The sequence below is a fragment of the Heliangelus exortis genome, chromosome 2 (assembly GCF_036169615.1).
Source record: "Heliangelus exortis chromosome 2, bHelExo1.hap1, whole genome shotgun sequence".
Lineage (NCBI taxonomy): Eukaryota > Metazoa > Chordata > Aves > Apodiformes > Trochilidae > Heliangelus > Heliangelus exortis.
Genome location: NC_092423.1, coordinates 50,658,498 through 50,679,679, shown reverse-complemented (window position 1 = coordinate 50,679,679; position 21,182 = coordinate 50,658,498). Strand labels below are relative to the sequence as shown.

Below are 21,182 nucleotides of genomic sequence, written 5' to 3'. Positions count from 1 at the left end.
CCTCCTTCTATGACAGTCGTGCTCACTTGTAGACCTCTTTGGAGAGGGTCTCCAAAGTCTTGTTTCTCTCCTATGCAGCTCAGTTTCACCTCCCTCCCAGCAGACTCATCCTTGACTCTGAAGGCAGCATCAGCTGCTCTGCTCCACACCAATGCTTTGTAGGTTGCCTGCTTCATGTGTTTGGCATTTTTTCTAGACCATAATGTTTATTAAAAAGTGGTTTATAAAGAGGACCAGTATAGGAATACATCGCAGTAGAACTATTTTAATGATGGTACAGAGGAGAGCAGAAAAGGAATAAGCACAGGCATTTTAAATGCCCCATGGTTTGCTAACTGCAACTCTCAACCAAGCTGAGGATTCTACTTGGTTTAGCTCCCCTCCCATCCCAATAGTGGTATTTTTATTTACTGTAAGGTTTCTAAACAAAGACACACACGCTATGTATTATGTATCAAGATAATAATAAAAGTCTTGTTCTACCATGACTTCTTTAAATATCAGCCCTCTAAACCAACCATACCAGCCCTATTTATTTCATTTATCACATTTGATCTGCCCCAAACTGCAGGCTCACTTATACCAGAATGAGCAAGACACCAGCAATCTGTAAGTAACAGAGCTTAATCTGGTTTTCCCTTTTATAAATCCAGTGTCTGAACTGGGATATACTGGACTGGCACTGTCATGAGTGAAATCTGACTTTGGTCTTCAGTTTGGACAGATTTAAAGTGAGTTCAACGCAAGCAAAACTGCAGCTGGGAAATAACCTTTCGTAGTTACCACAGTGTTGAAAAGCCAGCTGTGCTTGCATTGGAAAACCAAAGGTTGACCCACTATTGACCAGCAAGCACAACATGAAGGGGCACCATGCATCTGTCAAGAAATCACTCTCTTCTGCTGTGCTGAAAAGCTTTAATAAGCCCACTTTTCAGCATAGAAAAGGAAAATTCTAGCAGGAAAAATGTAAAAAAATCTCATTGCTAGTTGGACATTTGAAAATTTAAACCTTGAATTATAAACCAAGCCAGAAAGAAATATAAAAATAACAAATACATAGTTTGTTATATAGGTACAGATACATACGTGCATGCATATATGTATATGCGTGTGTGGATGTGTGTATGTACATATATCTGCATGTTTTAAAATTTATCTGGTTTCTATTAGCTCACCTCTTCCTTTACCATCTTTAAAGTTGCATTGCTTGTCTTCTAAAGTACTAGCCTGGAAACTTTTAGCCATGTGTTTATCTCTAATTACATGAGTAGTTCCCCTAGCACTTATGGGAATACTTGTCTATGAGGGAAAAGGGTTAAAGTGCAGATTTAATACAGCCTCAGACTATTTTCCAGGCTGTGTTTGTGAAATAACTGAGCAGGAAGGATTAGAAAGCTGGCAGCAGTCCCAACCCTCTTACAAGCAGGACAACAACTGTAAACATTTAAAAGATCAGATTTGGGAGTAAATCCTCCATCACACTGGTAATGTGCCAACCCCCCTGGAAAGATGGGGATACATCTGCTGCTGCAGTAAAATGCTTTGTGGCATCATGCAGTATCTGACAAATGTGAGAGGTGACTAGGGCTGGAAGTGATATCTTGCTGAGTGTGATAGGCCACTTTACTAGTGAGTAAACCTATCCTGTAATAGTCCCAAAGCATCCTTGGGATCTCATGGCTAGAACAGGAAATTATTTTCTCATCCTCTGGGAATTTTTTCGCTGCTATAAATGGCTGACTGGATTATTCAATCTGAACAATGCAAACATAAAAAGGCAATCTTGAGCTGAGTTTCAAAATACATTTCTGATTTGAGGGGTTTGTTTTGTGAGCCCCTTTTTTCAGTTATCTCATTCTGATTTTTTTTAAGTTCACAGTAAAATATGAAATAATGTGGTTAAAGGCATTTCAATGCATATGTAGAGGGTTTTCTTCTAAACTCCCTGCAACAGAGATCTTGACAATGTTGAAAGTAAAATCCAAGTTACATGGAATTGGGCAACTCATAAAACCCATTTTTTTAAATGAGGAGTTTGGGGGTTGTGTGGTTTGGAGGAGTTTTGGATTTGTTTTTCTCTTTCAGTTAGAACTTTTCCTGCTGACAAAAAATTCCTAGTTTGCAGAGGAACATATGCCCCATTTTTTTCAGGAGTGATTTAAGACTTTATGAGCTTGCTTTTCAAAAACAGGACTCTGATAAATAAACACACACAACTAGCACTCTGCAAAGCCATGAATGTGTCTGTCTCTTCCAGACGTCAATGGGGAAAGCTCACAGTGCTTCCAGGTGGTGCCTTTAGAACGTTTAATCTCATGAGCACTTTGTAGAACTGCACCTGAAATATACAGGCTCCGAGGGTGCTGCAAAGTTCACAGAGCTGGCAATTAGCACTTTGCTCCTTTGGGCCCTCTGTACAATATATAATTTATGAAAGAAACCTTAACTAATTTAAAGTATGCAGGGCACGCTGGTGCTGCTGAATTGCAGCCTCTGCGAGGGTAAAAGGAGAAGGAGGGGATAACCACAACTGTGAAGAGTCACAGTTTTTAAAGATTTTCCAATAAAAGGGCATGGACAAAGGCATTTTTGTTGCAAATGCATACCAGGAGAGGGGTAGTTCACAGTCCCACCACTGAGCAGGGCATTCCAGAAACCAACGTCAGGCTTTTTTCCTTAGGTTGAAAAAACAGCTCCATCCAAAGGCATGGTCTAAAATAGGAGAGACCCATCTTTTCTGGCAAACACCTGGCAGCCACAGAAGACTCCCTGCCTGCCCCCATAAATACCACACTTTCATAACTAGTTGAGGCCAGATATACAAACACCGCAGTCATCACTGAACCTCAGGGCTGGAGACGGTATCCATCACTTTTAGTGCTTATGGTGCTACCCCGAGACACGTGGGCCGCCTGCTTTCTCCACTTGTTATCCTCAGCTCTCCCTTGGGTTCCAGACAGTACCAGCCTCTTTCCCTCCCCTTGTCATTTTCTTGCTCTTGACACGGCGGCTGCAGCTCACCTTTTGGCTCTCCGTGCCAACTCTCTCACATCCTCCCCTGCTCCTCTGAGAAGCAGACGCTGCTGCTCTTGCTGGTCTGGCAAGGAAGACGCCTTCCCCTTTAGGCGCTCCCGACCTTCCACCCCCCGCCCCCTGTCCCCTTCCTTCTCCTTGGGTCCCAGCAACTCGCCGAAGCGGAAGGACACAGGGCTACCAGGGGCTGGCGGGGCAGGGAAGCGGTGATGCTGTTCCCCAGCCCGCCGGGGGAGGCCTGAGCGCAGCGTTGCTATAGCGACGGCACCCCCTGCTCCCTAGATAAGGCGGGCGGGAGCATCAGCTGCAGCCCCAGCCTAGAAAAGTCCCGCTCCAGCCAGCCCTGACGCCGAATCTCTCCCTGCCCACGGCCTTGAAGCGCTTCGCTCCGTAAGTACTTCATCTCATACAACCCTCCTGCCTGGAGGGCTTCTTGCTTTGCTCTTTCCTTTTTCTTTTGTTTTTGACCTTCAGCAGCCACCGCTAGCAAGGCAAATCTACCGTGTCACCCGTGGGGACTGGCAGCCAAGCCCAGGGTTCACACTCTGTGGGGAGCAGTCTGGGGGTAGTCCCACGCAGGGAAAGTTGAGGTGCAACCATACTGCAGCTGGAATACATGGGATCGGGTCAGGCAGAGGAGAGAGCTTTGGAGATAAGTACTTTAACTAACTTTAACTGCAGGAACAGTTCGGTGGGTATTGGTATCAGGACCTCTTATCCCACAGCAAAGGCTTGACATGAAGTTAATTGATACCTCAAGGAAATAATAAAGGAAGATTTTATGTCCTTTTTGTTACCGCCAACGAGAAAAAAAACTGTGAGCAGAACCTGTGCAAATGTATTTTCTCCCATTGATCAAAGTTTACCTATTGAGGTTTTTTAAGTAAGTTTTTTGGAGGCAGTGAGAGTCAATCCACAGCCTAACCTGGATTTTGGACTGGCCTCCAGGAGTGCACTGTCTGCAAGAGGAAATTGCTCCTTGACAATTCTGTGTTCATGCAATTATTATTAGCAAAAAAGGTTGGATAGAGGGAGACACTAGGATCAGGTGTTCAAGTACCTAAGTGTTTCCTACGAAGTTTTATATACACTTTAATCTGGTTACTCTGACAAAAATGCATGAAGCGAGCTGCCTAGGGCCCAAATAAGTGAAGAAATTCTGTGCAGTGGCATGAGGCTGTTTTCTGTGCCCAGGAAAGCTTGGCTGCAGTAGAATACCTTTAAATATATAGTAAAACTCATAACAAACATTTTGGAATGCAAAGGAGGAACACCCAGACTTCTCACTTTTAGCACATCTGTTTTCTACTCTGACTGCAGTAGATGGGCTGCCTTGCTTTATCCAAAAGATATGCCCAGGAAGCAGTCATAATGAGTCTAGGATGGGACCATGCTGAAGGTGAAGGTCCATATTTGCTGGTAAAGGAGCTAAGATGCCTACTGAGTGCAGGTGGAAGCAGATGCACCAAGGTGTGGTACCATTCTCCTTGGCCCCAGAGCCAAGGTTCCTTGGTTCCAGATGAGCTCTGTGTTGGGAAGGTGGTGCAAGATGGCTACATCCAGATGATAGTACTTTGTCCTTCTTTACATGGTTGTAAATTACTTCATGCAAATAAAGACCCTGCATATATTACAGGACCCTGCAGAGAACATGCAGCAGAAGGAAGGAAAGGCAGGTCTGTCTTTGCCTCCCATGTTGGTTCAGGGAGGGAAGAGAAGAGCAGGTACAAGATGCTGAACACCTGCCTGTCCCTCCTTGCTCACATGCTCATTGCAGCCAGACAGAGAGAGTCAAAGCAGTTAAAGCAATTAAAAGTAATTCAATAATCAAAACCTGTAGGGAGACCATAAATATGTGGGTGGTGGGAGGAGACACACCAGTCTTAAAGGACAATCCCTGATGGCAGGGTAGTGAAGTGCTGCCCTCAGTGCAGTTGTTGCCACCTCACCTCTGCCTTGTGCCAGCAAGGGGCAGCAGACTCGGAGATATTCTCCCTCATTCCCATTTCCAGCTGTGGAGTGTATCAGCAGCAGCAAGGCCAGGCCCTGCCTACAGGAATGTGAACAGGTACGTGTGTGTGCTGTTCACCTCAGGGCCCCAGTTCCCTCCATTTCTGCTCCTGAACTCCCCTCTCAGCTCATGTCAAAAGTACGCTCTGTAAAAGTACTCTGGGTCAAGGACAAGATAGGTACATGGGTACACAGTGTCACACAGTGCCACACATTGTCATAGTGTCACACAGGCTTGTGTGGGAACATTATTATCAACCTATCAAAATAAATAGTCAATAAATTTGGATTGTCTTCTGCCACCCAACAACAAGGACACTGTCAAGAGTATTTTTATTTATGTAGCTTCCATGTCAACATGCCAACCATGTCTTTAATGCTTAGGTGTGCCCTGCAAACTAGCACATGGGTTTTCTTGGGAATTCTGTCAGTTGTGGAAACAGAGCATTCCCTGATTAAAAAAAAAACAAATTAAAAAAGACAAACCTGTGTATTTGTGGACAATAGACCTACATGGTCTACTGAAGTCCTCAGAAGCAGTTTGTGGAGGTCTTAAAAAGGGCCAATTCACAAATTCTAAGAATTCAACATAGAAGGGAATTACATGCAAGTCATGCCCTTAATGTACAATGGTGAAGTCTATCAACATTGATACCCACTTAGCCCCTTTATTTTCATAAGAATTGCAGATCAGAAATTGATTTCTCCATCTTACAGGTAAAAATTATCACCTATTGATGACTCATTTGACAACTGCATTGTGTCTTGACCAGAATATAAATATATATAAGTACCTAATTTCTCTGTAGCTGCATAGCACCTACAATTATTCAAATCCTAAGAGAAGATGAGAAATGGAGGTGTAACTTTCCCTTATCCAAAGCCATTCCTGTATCTAGTTTGGGATCAAAGGAAAAAAGTCCATCTCTAGTTTTGTTCTCAAAACTTAAGTTTTCTGATTTCCAAGGTAGGTTTTTCTTATGAAATGTCATTTCAAAGAGGTTTAAATTCCAGATGGTCAGATGGACTCAAAAGACTCGCATCATTTTAGAGGGATACATGGCAGTAGCTTTGAATATTCCCTAAGGTTTAACAAGATTATTTGAGACAAATATCTACATTAAACAAACAGCACATCAAAATAGTGAAACTAAACTGGTTTTTTTGTTTGTTTCTAGGCAAAATGTTTCTACCTAATGGAAGCATAGAACTGTTTGTACTGATGGACTTCTTGATGAAGCCCCACAACATAGTCTTAAAACACATACGCACATTCATGCAAATAATAGGATTTTTTCTTTGACTATGTTAGTGAGTAGTAGGTGCTGTGCATCTCATTCCTCTGGACTGTTTTATCTGACCACTTTAAATCAGGCCTATATATCAAATGAGAATTATGAATAAATGGTTTGGAGTATGCTTTAAGCTACCTAGAATTCCATCAGAATCAAAGGTGATTATCTAGAAAGTGAAAAGTTCAGATATTTTCCATCTGAGTCACCATCTCCTAGAAAGAAGCTGTGCTATTACATGACAGCTACTCAGCTTGAGGGCTCATCTGCATGAGGCTGAAGTAGCTTTTACTCCTACCTCTGCTTTTCAGCCTGCCTTCTCTTCTCTAGCCCATCTCTGTCTGTAAGTAGAGCCAATCCTATTGAATTCCAAGTTTTTTTTACAAGAACCAAATGCAAAATCATGGAGGCAAAGCTAGAACTTCTCTCAGCCTTGAGGAAAACATTTAAGATGTGTCTATCAGCTCTCTCTTCCCCAACAAGTAAGAGAGTCCAGGTCACTCCTTTAGGTACATATCTCTGCAGGGCCTTGGCCCAGCCTAGCTGCATTGTACCAAAGTCTCAGGCTAAACGACTATTGAACCCTAAATTCATACGGAAAAATCTATAGCCACTTCAGGAAGTGTGTCCTGCTGGGTGTGATTTAGAGCTCCACTGGAACCACTACAGTTGCACCAAGGAGGAATGTGGCACATTATGTCAAGTGATATTGTATAGAGTACAAGAAAGAAACCACCTTGTCCATCATTTAAAGTGCAAGCATTTCCTACCAAGGTGACTGACAGCAGCAGAGAGAGCAAGCTGTGCTCACGTGAGTTGCACTTAACACACAAAAATCCCAGAACATGCTTCCATTTGCAAAGGCACCTTAATGACTTCATACAGAAGTCCCCAAAGAAGTCTTCCTTCCCACCCGAAACGTTAGTGGGGAATCTGTTTTAGTGGCAGGAATTGATTTTAGTGGTTTGGGAAAGCACCATTACAGCCCTCACATACATCACCTCTCCTTTGAAGAAGAGCTCTGTGTGGAATGCAGAGATAGGATGTAAGAGTATGCACAGTTTCCATGTCGTATGCAACATTTATGTGCTCAAGATGCCAAAATTCATTATACATTTTGGTAATCTTTCTCTTTTTAGTCTTTGGCCACACAGATATTGTCCACAATGTGCAGTGTGGAGGCAGTTTTTAAGGCATGGCGAAGGTGGATGCAGGGCAAATTTAAAAAAAATAATGGGGTCAGAAGTTAGGCTGTAAAGCCATATTTTAAAGCACTGAAGATGCCAAGAGCTTGGCATCTGTGATTACTAAAATGTAAGGTCAGATCTAAGAGACTTATTTTAGAATGTTATTTTTCAAACTAATGTATTAAGGAAAAATAATTAGGTAAGACTCTAACAATCTGCATATACCAAGCCTGCATTAAATGTCTTTATAAAACTTAATTTTTATTAAGTGAAGTAACTTGGTGAAATCATTCAGTGATACAACTTAGTGTATCCAAAGTTATTCATATTTTATAAGTCACTACTAATTTTACATTTAAATTTTACTATTTCAGCTCAAGACCTATTAAAAAAAAGTCCACAGTCTGATTTGGTATCCCTGATTTTACTGAAAACTTCCTGGACAGGGTACCTTTAAGAAAAGAACATTTTCCAAATAATCACAATATTTAGCCAGTGTGCCCTAATCATATCCTACAAAATTAAATGACATTGAAGAAAAAACCCTCCCTCAAATCCCAGAATGCAATGTGAGTTTTCATATGGTCAGATTATGAGTTTATGTTTTAAATAAAATATTGACTGCTTCATTTTAAGCCACAGCTAGAGTTTATTTATACAGTGGATAAACAGAACAACCATGCTATGCTAAGGTACCTTCAAAGATTTCTTTATGTAGGGTCTTCCCAAGTTCAAGATTACTTTTTCTGTAAAGGCAAATGAAGTCTCCAGGCAGTATACTCCTGTAGTACAGATTTAAGGCTGGACTGAGACAGTTCTGCAGTAAACAGCTGGAGGTTGAACCTCTTATCCAGATCTTATTCAGTAAGTTATTTAATAATTTGTAGAATTTTATGGATTTTTTGAATACTGATGGGTATGGGAATTAATCTGATACATTATGAGTCAATGTCCCTGACCTTTACAGTGTTGCTCTATTTGCTATGAAATCACTGGAGTTTAGGACGTTTTTCCATCCACTGAAGAATTAGCTCAGTGAATGATTATGAGTGCAAACTTTCATATTTTGTTTGTCAAATATTTTTGTGTTTGGATTTTGCTTGAGGATTGGTTCCTTATATAGATGCAAGTTCCTCATTGGAATGAGGTTAATTCACCTACTGTTCTGTTTCTTGTTGACAAACAACCACTGCAATTTACAGAGAAATGTTATAAGTAATTTCTTTACCTCCAGCAAGATAAAAATAAAATCCCATAGTACGGTCTCCTATTTCCCTATCCTCTTTTTCACTATTTTTCTCTGAATGCTTTTTCTTTCACCTTCCTCTTCTATTTACCTTCCCCTATCCCCCTCCCCTTTCTGCATCCATTTTTTCCTAGTTTCTCCTGTCCTTCTTCTACTATTCATGTTGTCTGCTGTTTTTTTTCTTTTCCTTGTCACCTTCCTCTTCCCTACAAGGCAGGTACAGTTGCTTTTATTCCCCCAAAATGGAGAACGGAGGTTGTGAGTAAGAAATGATCACAGCTGTTGCTGGCTGAAGGGAGATACCCAGATCACTCGGACTACACCTTCAGGTTGAAGACTTTTTTTTTCCTTTCACACTGTTCTTTTATTCTTATAGGCTTCTACTGAGCAGCCACAGGAATGACTGACACTAAAAAAATGGTCTAGTTTCCTTCGTTCTGTGATCCCATCTGGGCTGGTCCCAGAGTGAGGGAGTGCAGGATCAAATCTCAGGGGATGCTGGGGGAGCTTAGATGGGAGGCTGAGCTCCAGAACTCTCTTCAGTTGTGAGTAAAGGGGGATAAAACAGCCAAACAAGAAATCGAATGAGACATACAGGCACTTAAACAGCTTTGAGAAAGGGGTCCCCATGCTCTCACCAAGGTGAAGAATAAATCTGCTTCTTACTGGCTTCATGGTTTGTGGGCACTGGCCATCTTTCAGAGGCAGCATGCACACCTGGGTCTTCAAAGGTATCCATGCTTTCTTAGAGGAGCTGGGCTTGTGAGATTATCTCAACAGCATTCATAATTCAAGTTAGATTTTATGATAAACACCAAATTTGGCCCTTAGTTTACAGTTGAGGAAAAAAATGGTGAAAAAGTGCAAAAGAAAACACCCTACTCCCTAGTGTTTTGTTCATGCATGTGATAACACTTTCTGTGTTAAAAAGGTCAGCATTATTCTTCAGAGCCAACAATCTTCTCTTGCTAGTGTGGGTTGCCTAAAACAAGGCAGGTGGAAAAATGTGATATTGAGTATGTAAACAAGGCAGCAAATAATTGCATCTCTTAGTATGCATAAGCAAAAATCAGGCCAGAAAGAGAACAGCTGGAAGACAAGAACTTCTTATGATCTGGCCTATGTCTGGTCTATGTCATGTCATGTCTATGTCATGGTGTCATGGTGCTTTTTTTTTTTTTTTTTTTTTTTTTTTTTTTTTTTTTTTGCTTTTTTTTTTTTTTTTTTTTTTTTTGCTTTTTTGTAGTAGCATCAAAGGAGGAGAAAAGCCCATTTCAATGATGTCAACAGAATGTGTTCAGCCACTTGATATCCCAGAAGACAGAGTGGACAAGAGAGATTCACACTGTAACCCTTTAGGTAAGTGTATTAGATGATGTCATTGTAGTAATTAGAGAGGTGCTGTCTGCACATCATTAGGTCCTGTCCACTGCCTGGTTTTGCCCTCCAGCAACACAACTGAGCCCTCATGAAACCTGATAGATTACACCTTCTGCTGACACTCTTGATGCCAGATGGAAAGGCAAAGAAAATTTTTCCTACATATAAATATCAGCTGAAACCCTAGAGTAAAATTAATTAAAGAGGAGAGAGGGAAAAGAGTCATTGTTCTTTTCCCTGGCAGAAAAAGTAGAGAAGTTTTTCCATTTATACCACAATCAACTGAAAACTAGGATATAGTTGAGCCTTCCCTAAGCACATTTTCCATATGCAATTTCCATAGAAGAATTCAAACACCCTTTGCCTTCACTGGGGTGGCTTTCTAAATGCTTTTTAACCTTCATCGTCAACCTGTTTTTCTCTTGAACCTATTTCACATGTAACTTTTGCATTCAGAGTACCAGAGGTATCTTTGCTCTGCTGCAGTCCTAAATGCCAGACTTCATACTTGTTAGATGAGCTTTTGCATATTCATGGTCTTTCCTTCTTCTTCAAATGCTATTACTTCAATCCCGCCTGGCAAAATTGTCATGAAGATTTAGCAACTGAGAAACAAAAGTTTATTTCCTTATTATTACCCCTATGATGACAAAAAACCACAAATGCAATTTCACTTGCATGTAAAAAAAAAAAGTATCTCACTGCAGGCAAGCATAATTTTATAAACTTTATTTATCTGGCCTGCAAGGAAGGTATCCTCATTCTGACTCTACCACACAGAATTTCTAGCCACAGGCACCACTTCTATAGCTACTGGTTTACCAAACATTATGGTTTCATTAAATGACTTATTTAAATAAAACAGAACAAGACACATTCTACAGTCAGGAAACTGAGGCAGCAGGAGGTTATGTGAGCTCATTAGACCATGCAGGAAGCCTGTGAGGTCCAAAAAAGAAAACACACATTATCTAAGGGCTTTGCCCACCCAGATGTCATACCTCCCATGCCTACCCACAGGCTCATGCAGAAATGCATATCTTTGCAGAAAACCATGCTGATGACCATCTGAATCAAGGCTTGCTGTAAGAGAAGCCCTAAAATCTAGTCTTACGTCGTGTAAATCAATCTTGAAGGGAATAATACATGGGCTCAGTTTACCAGTACCCGAGGCTGGTCCCACACACATAGATCTTCCCTTCACAAAAGTGCCCTTGTAACTCTGAAGACACAAGTTAGCACTGGAGGAAACGGGGATGTCCACGGGACCTCTGCACAGCATGGTGCAGCCTTCCCTCTGCTATGTAACACAGAGCTGCCCACAACTCTTTCCTTTTGCTTTATGTCTACCACCTACACTGTGGACACCCCTGAGGAGAAGGACTTGAAGGTAGTGCAGGCTTGAGGGTGGACCAGAAGCTCAACATGAGCCATCAATGTGTGCTTGAAGCTCCGAAAGCCAACTGGGTCCTGGGCTGCACCAAAAGAAGCACAGACAGACAGCTGAGGGAGGAGATGGTCCCCCTCTGCTCTACTCTTGTGAGACCCCACCTGGGGTACTGTGTTCAGTTCTGGAGTCCCCAGCATGAGAATAACATTTCTGGAACATTTCCAGAGGAGAGCCACTAAAATGATCAGAAGGCTGGAGCACCTCCCCTGTGAAGACAGGCTAAAGAAGTTGGGGTTGTTCAGCCTGGAGAAAAGGAGGCTCCAAGGTGACCTTATAGCAACTTTCCAGTATCTGAAGGGAGCCTACAAGAAAGCTGGGGTAGGGCTTTTTATGTGGGTGTGCAGCAAGAGGACAAGGGGAATTGGTTTAAAACTTGAAGAGGGGAGATTTAAGTTAGACATTAGGAATAAATTCTTTAATTTAAGTATGGTGAGACATTGGAACAGGTTGCCCAAGGAAGTTGTGGCTGCCCCCTCCCTGGAAGTGTTCATGGCCAGGTTGGATGGGGACTTGAGAAAACTAGTCTAGTGGGAGGTGTCCCTGCCTATACAGGGGGATTGGAACTTGATGACCTTTAAGGTCCCTTCCAACCCCAGCCATTCTAGGATTCTACAATGCATTGTAGAAGGACCACCTAAGCCACCTGACTCCTATGTAGCATGGCATGGACGCCTCTTGTAGTGACTTGCTGTTTAAGAGAGATTTCTCCACGGGCATTTAATTTACTCAGATGAAAGCAGTATTAAAGATTTCTTTTTCACTATCTGGTTTATTATATCCCTTCAGTTTCAATGCATTTTTTTTTCCCCTGCAGAAGATCTTTCAGAGCAGCTGATTAAGAGCTGTGACCTCAAAAAGAAACCAAGAAAAGGTAAGACCATTCCAGCTTCCCAAAACACTGAACAGGAGCAAAAAAAGCCAAGGAGAAAAGATACACCGGCTTGGCACACCCCACCACCTTTAACAGGTGAGCAATACATCTCTTGACTCAAATCCCAATTCAGATGAGGGGACTGCACCCAGGCAAAGGTTCAGAGGCCTCTTATTCACTATGTCCCCTTGGAGGTGGGCAAGAATGCAGCTCCACGCCATGTGCACTTGGGAAGGCAGGTGAACAGAGAGGATGACTTTCTCAAAGGCATTTCCTGCTAGAGGAAGGGTGGAAAATGTGCTCATAGTCATGCTGCCTATATGTAATAAATAATGTGTACTTATCTCTAGCTGCTGAACCATACTAAACATCCCAAATTCATGTGGTCCAAAATCAAAAAGGATCCAGTTCAGCCTTTGTGCTTTCTTGTGAAACTCATACCCCGTATTCAGTGGGAGGCTGAACAGGCTGGGAGGAGACCAGAGAAGTAGAAAAGCACACAAGCCAGCTGTATATTGCTCCTTCGGGCAATTGCAGCAACAATTCACCAAGTAAAAAAAAAGAAAAAACACAAAGCAGCTGGGTTTTCCAGTATTTATAAACCAGATATTGAAATTTTGTTTATTCAGCTTTCAAATGTATCTTCCTCGGAGCAATTTTCTCTTAAGGAAAAGTGGCTTAGGGGCTGAAGGGTTGCGTTTTGTGCCTGCAGTACCCATACCATATAGAAAACATTATTTCCTTAGCTATAATAAGTGATTTCTGTGTGGTCTTATTGACCCCAAACACAAGCTTGAACATCTGTATGATACTTTGATAAGATGTCTAAGCAGTTGGAACAGAAGTTTGCACTCATTTTTACCATGATTTCTGATGAGCAGCAGTTCAGCCCATTAACTACAGTCAGAAACCAGGTGTCACAGTCACTAGCCTATAGGGTAGGATTGACTAAGAGGAAACTTGCAAAACCTGAAGTGTATGTACGCTATGCAGAACAGATTGTCCACTTACACAGCCTTACTTCAGAGCAGTCATTGGGAAAGTTACACAGGTGCAAATTTCTCAACATGAACAAGGCTGAAGTGATATTTTCTCTTGTTTTTTTTTTCTTTTTCCTTGCCTGCAGGCATCTTTGCAGACTTTCCCGATAATCTGCTGAAAAGATATGGTATCACAGAAAAGCCACAGAGAGAGAGAGTGATTCCAGGCTCTCAGACCACCGAACTGGAGAAGAAAAAGCCCAGAAGAAAAGATACACCTGCAATACACATCCCACCCTTGATAATTGGTAAGAAGTGTGCTTAGGTAAAGGTGTTCCAATGCAGAAGCAAAACTTTGGTCAAAGTATATAAGCAATGGTGGCTCATGGAAAATCTTTTCCATATTCCCTACTTATGCTTTTGGGATAGAAGGGAAGGGAAGTAAGATAAGACATTAGGTCACTTGATTATCTCTTCCAAACATGGTCCTACTTTTGTACTTTTGTGAAAGGCCAACTACTGCCCTGCTTTTAAATTTTTTAGGTCACCAGCACTAACATAGCTCACACTGCCTCAGTCGGGAGCAAAGCTGTCCTGATTAACCTCCTTGTAACTCCCCAGCTCCTAACATGCACTGAGGAAACTAAGCTGTGATGAACTTCTTGTTAACACTACCAGAAATCTGGTCCAATCATTTGCTGGGGGAAATGAAACCTATTACATAACTTCTGAGCCCAACTACAAATGCTTCACTTTGAAATATTTAATATAGAGCACTATAATCATCAGATTAACTGCTCAAAAAATTGCTGGAGGAAATTACCCAGCAAATTACCTGGAATTCTATATGACAAATCAGTAAGGTGGGGAAAAATCATAGTCTTTTAGGGATTGATTTAGAAACAGCTGCAGAGGAAAAATTCATCAAACCCTTTGTAATAAATATTAGCCCTGTGTATTATACTTGAAGCCTACCCCTCCTGTGGACCTTGGAAGAGAGATGAGATATTATTTTGGTCGGTTCAAAAACATGCTCAAGGGAAGTTGCCTTTGGCCATATGTAGCACCTCTGAAGATGCTGTATGTCCTTTGCACTCCAGGGTGTATGAGGAGAAGGGGAATCTGTAAGTGAAACACATTTGATAAAAATCAAAGACACTGAAACAGTGAAGTTGAGGAGCTTGACTCACTTGTTCTAAATATAATTACTAGCTAGACGATGCAGGAAAAGTGAATGACTTCCTTGACTTAACAACTCTCTGGTTGGATTAGCACTTAGTCACTTAGTACTTCATGTTTCTACCCTAGCACTAACTAGCTCAAGTAGGCACTTAAGAGAGAAGTAAGAATCATTGTAAGGGTCTTCATCTTCTGCCTCTCATGAAGACTTCCTCTCAAACTTTTAATAATTCTCAAAGTGAAAAAAGCTAATACATGTTATGAATCATAAAAAACATATGATAATCCCGAAATGATTTGGTAATCAAAAAACTCAAAAGGGAAGAACACAGGAAAGAAAAGTGAAATAACCTTTAAATATGTGACAGAATTCAACCTGTGTGCATTTGCAGTTGGGAAAATGGTAGGAACCAATGCATTTTTCAGTTGTTTTCAATTACACTTTCTTGCCTACTGGTGAAGCTGCCTTCCAGCACCCAGCACAGATTCAGAGCACCCTGCTCAATCCTGCCTCTCTCTCTGAAGACAGCTGTTCCAGACTGTATTCTGGTTTCATTTTCTAGCAACTGACTGCCTGTGGCAGACTTGTGTCTGCACCAGGGACAAAGTAGCATCTGCGTCTGAACGCCCCAATTTCATTCCCCTCTACTCTAAGGATGTTTTGTGTTTTTTTTTTTTTTTAATATACATACTAGCATATGGAGTTCTGGTTGAAATTTGCCATCAGTGGCTCCATGACGTGCTGTGAAAAAGTGACTCATTGTGGCTGAGGGCTGGTCCAATATTTACTTCTTGTTTACTTTCAGGGTTATCCCATCAGGTAGCAGACAGAGCGCAAACAAACAGAGCCCTTGCGGAACTGCGTGCAAAATAGATCCTGAATTATAGTCCTGGAGACCTGAGAAGCCCTGGCAGGGCTACGTGCACTAAATAAATATAGTCAGGCCTTTCTGTCCCTCTGTCCCTGTTATTGGCCTTGCTGCAGTAAGCAGCACACTTGGTGGCATGTGTATCCCTTATCACCTGCTAATTAGGATTGTCCCTGTTTCTAACATTTCCCCTTCAGATCCCTCCCAAATGGCTCTTCCAGATGCCAATTCAAAACACTCCAGTTGATTGTTTGTAGTAACAGATCTTAGTTACTAGATTATCTTTTTAAGCAGCTGTCCACACAAACAGCTTTGTTGTAAATGTAGATAAGAATGGGCAGCTGTGTTACCTCTCTCCATTTCGACAACATGGTTATGACCACTCTAGAGTGGTCCCTCTGTTTCTTGGATGGCCAGAGAGGTTTCCTGTCGCAGATAAAAACAAATAAAACAGGCCACATGAAGCGATGATGTATCAGCTGGACACCATATGATCCAAGTGAGAAATAGAATCAGTTTTATGCTTTGCAAACACCCAAAGTGGCTGCTAAATTAAGATCTGAACATTACTGTCTGCTGGAACCTGGTGTCTGTAGAAGGAGATTCAAGAAAGCAGTCCTTAGACAACTTAAATGTCTAAGTCTGGGCATCACAAAACCCTCCCCTACAAGGGTTTCACTTCTAAATGTATTCAAGATTCAAGCTGTAACTGAAGCGGCACAAACAACGTTGTGCCATACATGTACAAATGAGCCATGAGCAGAGATCTCCTCCAGTGGCCATCTCGCCTGAAGTTGGGCAAGACCTTGGCTGTTTGAAGGGATTAGACCAGAAGACAAAATAAAATCACAATCATCCCACAACAATGGCTTTTTTTTTCTCTCACATGGTTTGAATCTGATCCAAAGCCCATACTCACCTCTGGGACACTCTTGCCATCCCCACTTAGCCATATCTTCAAGTGACTGAAGGAGTTCTGAGAGCTCCTCAGGCCTCTGGGTTTCAGCAAGGATGTAGGATGTAAATACATGTGTGAATATGGCAATGCAGTTCCTGAAATGTTGCTGCTTAAGGTTCTTTAATCAGATCAAAGATAAACCACAGCTTAAAAACCCTCATTCTCCCTCACATTCTAGAAAACTAGTAAAGGTAGTGACACAGGAGTGAGACTGAATGATGCAGTTCTATGTTACCTCGTGCCCTTTACCAGTGTAAGGGATGTGACTGGAACACTCCGGTACTCTTCTAACCCAGCTGCAGCAGTTACCTGTGGGCAACTGGAACTGATGCCATCTTGGCAGGTTTTTGATTTACAACCCATAAGGAGTGGTTTAGACATACGTGGGACCTGAAAAATGTCTGATGTAAGCCAACTCCTTTTTCTGCCCATGTTTGAACTTTCTAACAGAAACCTCCCTGTCTCTGTGAGCTTTTGAAGTCCTAGTATCTAGCTAAAAATTTCAAGTAGTTCAAGTTCTTTGGGAAAATATGGCTACATTGTTCCCAATTTAGCTTTCTTAGTCAGATCCCTTGGTAGGTACTAACAGAACAACCTAACAGTCCTTCAAACGTATCTGCAGGACAAACTGTATTTCAAAATACACACAACTTGGAAAATGGGTACTGGGATGCAAAGTGATTTAGTTAAATAGTACCCAGAGAGAGACTCATTTACAGATGTTCCCCAATTCCAACATACTGCTCACTCCTTTAAACCAAGGATTTCCAAACCACATTCAGTAATGCCTTTCCTTTTGGCATAGTAATAATTCCAGCTGAGACATCCTGTTTTTATCCTCCTTCTACTGTTTTACATTAAAAGGCTGATTTTAAAGGCCCATCATTAGTCATTGAAGTTGTTGTTGGTCCATGGTCCAGAAAGTTAATGATCTGCATCTCTAGGCAACGTCCTCTTCTGAGCTTTGAATTCTGAACTCTACTGCAAACTTTTGGAGTTCGTGAGTCACCATTTGTTGATAATGATGCATCACCCTCCTATGGATTGTGGTAAGCATCTGGTATGCTTCTTATGTGAGTCCAGCTCAGAGCTGGAGAACTCCACTTGGCTGCTACCTTCCAGATGCTCTAAGAGGGGTAGTTTATGGTTGACAATTCAAACAAGTGAGTGGACATGGTCATAAAGCACAGTACAGCTTTATTTAGCTTGCATTCTTGAAGTCTTATTTATGAGTTTACCCCAAAAAAGTAGGTTAGCTGTCATCAAATGATCCATTGGAACTTCACATTTTAAGCATAACTTAGTTGTTTTCCTTGTTCCTTAAATGCTTCATTAAGAAAGAATAAAAATAAGAACAAAACCCCACCTTCTCCCAAAAAAAAGAAAAATCAAACCCAACCCCCTAAGAAAACAGAAAATAACAAATTGTCTGCATTTGCCTAAGTTGTCTATATGAACAGAAGTCTGGAACTGGGGAACATTTACATCCATCTCCATAAAGTGGCATAAGTATTTGCTGTTAATGGTGGTGGTTACTCAGCTGCTGCTTAAACAAATGAAGTTCTTTGTGTTTTGAAATAATATTCATTTATGCCTTCAGTTTATCTCATGGTCCCACTGAATCCAGCCAGCTCACAAGAGCTGCATATAAATGAAGCAGGAGCTAACTTAAACGAAGGGCAGCAAAGGTTAGTATTTTCATTAGTTCATAAGCTCTTGAAAAGACTCCAAAATTGAAGAAACTTTTCCTGTGTGGTATTACTCTATTTTCAGAGTTCATCAAGTCTGAAAGCCATCTCTGTGAGAGGGTTTTTGATGCAGAAAGTTAAACAGGTTGGTTTGACAGAACAACTCAGCTGGTTAGCACAGACTGAGAGCAAACAGCAGGAGACCAAATTAGGAAAAGATTTTGTTGGTCTCACCACAATGGTAACCCTCATCCTGTTTTAGGACTACGTTAACCTCCACACCAAGGAATGTGGGCATCAGATATGTCTTACAGGTCATTTGCTTTTCATTGGGAAAGGCAAAACCAACACAATCTATCAAAATAGGGATCAAGATCTCTTCACTCAATTTATTTTTTAAAAGAGCTGTTACAGTAATTGTGATATTTTGATATCACACAAAAGCTTCAAGATGCAGTGGGACGGATTTAGTGGTTAAAGTCTAAAAGAGAGAAAGAGAGACAGAGAGAAGTGGAGAAAGGCAGATATTTGTGGAAGGTGATACACAACTGTTATACGTAATAAGAAAGGACTTTGGAAGAAGGAAACACTTATCCACAACATACCTACAGCTGATGGAAAGGTTTCTGAAATCCCCATGATGTGCTCAAACTGTGAAATCAAATTCCTTTCAAAATCATGTCACACTGTTCTTCAGCATTTTCATAGGAGGGATGAAGCTTTATTTTTCCTCTACAATGCCTAGGCTTCAGAGCTTGTTAATATCCCAAACCTCAGTAACTCCTATACTGGCTCAAAGCCCCCAGTAACACACCTGAGTGCTTTAGCATTGATCTTAACCTGGTTGCTTTTGCAGTTTATTGATACTCTGTATCTTCAGTGGGGATGGCATTTGATAACAGGGTATTCTAACATGTGGCTCTTCTGGTATCTACATTTGGAGAATCTAACTAATATTGCTGTATACGTATAGAAAACACATATGTTCTCATAAACTGACTCCGTCACAAGGATCAATCACAGTATTTATTTTATCATGTAAGCTCTTTCCTTTTTTTTTAGCTTCCCAAACTCTAACAAACAGGTTTCCAGATGAAATTTCAGTGTCTCTTTTTACAAATACCAGAAATATACTGGATTTAAGAGTGCCTGATAAATTTAGCTAAAAATGCAGTGATCCAGTTCTAGTTCACTAAATATCAGGAGACTGATGTGCCAGAAATAAATTAGGAGTAACTTCCATGATGTTGGCATTAGGAGCAAGAAATTAGAGAGGACTGAAAGATTCTTCTTATCCTGATATTTTCTAAAGAAGTAATATTTTAAATCGACTCTTTTTCTCTCTCTTTTTTTGTTTGTTTGTTTGTTTCTGTTTTGTTTTGTTTTGTTTTCCTTCTGTTTAGAAGGCACTAAGCTGCTTAGAGAAGAAAAGCAAACAGTGATTATGGAAGATGAAGAAAAGGATGGAGACACAATCCCAAGTTAAGATTACAGTGATATATCCAGTAATGCAGTGTAAATAATTCTGGGTCATTCAAAGTGGCAGCATATAGAAAAAAACAGTCCTTTCATTTTTAAAAAAATTAATTTTCTCAAGCATGCACTTGAATTTAAATTATCTTCAAGTGCTTATCTGCATGTCATGAAATCCCAGCAGGCATCATAGGAGATGATGACAGAAACTTCCCTTACATATGGGGTTGGAAGGATTCTCTTGGTTTACTTAAGGCAGCTTCCCAGGATTTTTGTCAATAAGGAATCTGCCTTGGATCAGACCTAGCTTTGTGCAGCATGAAGATAAGGGTTAACACTAAGGACAACACCATTCCATGTACTTGACACTAGATTGGTGGCACAGAGCCATAAAACATCAATTAATGATACAAATTGCATTTCTCTCCTGACATTTCACATCATCATCCAGCTTTCCTCTGCTGGAACAGAATAACACTCACTGCAGTGCCAATTCCCATGTGCAGAGCTGATGGGAAAGATGCAGAGAGTGGTGGGGCAGGAATCAACCATAGAGTCCCCTGAAATGAAAGGCAAACATTTCCTCTGCTTGTATTATCCTCCTCTTGTATTTGTGAGGAGTTAAAGGTAGATTTACTGTAATAAAAAACTTTACAGCTAGGGGCTGTCAAGACAGACACATCACACAATATGAAGGGCAGAACTCTCAGAAGAGAAACACATGCAAATGCAGTGCCTGCCTGTTATCCCAGGGTAGCATATTGATTTCTTTCTTCCTTGCAAACGTTTTATTCCTGGGCTGGTGAAAGATAAGCTAGTCGGATAGTTGATGCTTTTACTCCATAATTTTTCTTTTGACATCTGCTTTTTAAACTGAGTCTTAGGTTCTCAGTTAGGAGGGTCTGTAAAGATTAAAAAATCACAGTGGGAGACTGAAAATCGGAGTGAAAGGAATAGTGTTACACAAGGGCATAGGTGTACTGTAAGGTGGAAGCACCACACTTTTTTTTTTTTTTTTTTAAAATAGATTACCTCATTGATTCAGTCAAGAATTGTTTTCACAGACAGCTTACAGCCTTCAGCATTTGTACAAACAGAGATGGGTACTTGTGGAACATTATACAAAGCAGGTAGAACATGGCAGTTTTGTGCTTACCTTAACATCTCTGTGCACTAGGCAGAGCAGCACTGCCAGCTGGACCCTTAGGGACCTCAGCAGGGAGGTGAAGGACTATCTAGCCCAGCAGACTGAAATTAGTTACATTTTAATGCCCTTAGGCAGGTATCTGAGGAGCACACTAGTTTGGACTTCATTTGCCACAGTGACTGACCCAGCAACTTTCATGAGAACACAGTCCATTTGCAGATACTCAGCTTCAAGATGTAATCAACAAGCTTCTAATAAATAGTCTTGCATTAAAGTGTACAAGAACCCAGCTATATTATTAATGGAATGCCTGATGCCTAGAAGGTGTATTTTTTTTTCTGTTTATCTGTCCGTGACACAATGTAATATTTAAAATACAATCAATCAATAGTTCATATAACAACATTCATGTAAGGTAC

At 41.1% G+C, this 21,182-nt stretch overlaps 2 protein-coding genes across 3 annotated transcripts in view; one reads left to right on the top strand and one right to left on the bottom strand.

The window, feature by feature from the left end:
- LSM5 (LSM5 homolog, U6 small nuclear RNA and mRNA degradation associated) overlaps window positions 1-21,182 on the bottom strand; it is a 591,871-nt gene that overhangs the window by 200,580 nt on the left and 370,109 nt on the right. The window lies entirely within an intron of this gene.
- PPP1R17 (protein phosphatase 1 regulatory subunit 17) lies at window positions 3,076-21,039 on the top strand. Its single transcript, XM_071736073.1, has 5 exons — window positions 3,076-3,423; window positions 10,015-10,127; window positions 12,413-12,565; window positions 13,596-13,757; window positions 19,547-21,039. The coding sequence occupies exons 2-5, from the start codon at window positions 10,046-10,048 to the stop codon at window positions 19,627-19,629; spliced, it is 480 nt and encodes a 159-aa protein (XP_071592174.1). The 5' UTR covers window positions 3,076-3,423; window positions 10,015-10,045; the 3' UTR covers window positions 19,630-21,039.

Bases quoted from the DNA above. Each gene is read 5' to 3' on its own strand.
- PPP1R17 (XM_071736073.1), top strand. From the start codon at position 10,046: ATGATGTCAACAGAATGTGTTCAGCCACTTGATATCCCAGAAGACAGA. The intron at 12,566-13,595 runs GTGAGCAATACA...CCTTGCCTGCAG, and splicing joins CACCCCACCACCTTTAACAG to GCATCTTTGCAGACTTTCCC. The intron at 13,758-19,546 runs GTAAGAAGTGTG...CCTTCTGTTTAG, and splicing joins CATCCCACCCTTGATAATTG to AAGGCACTAAGCTGCTTAGA.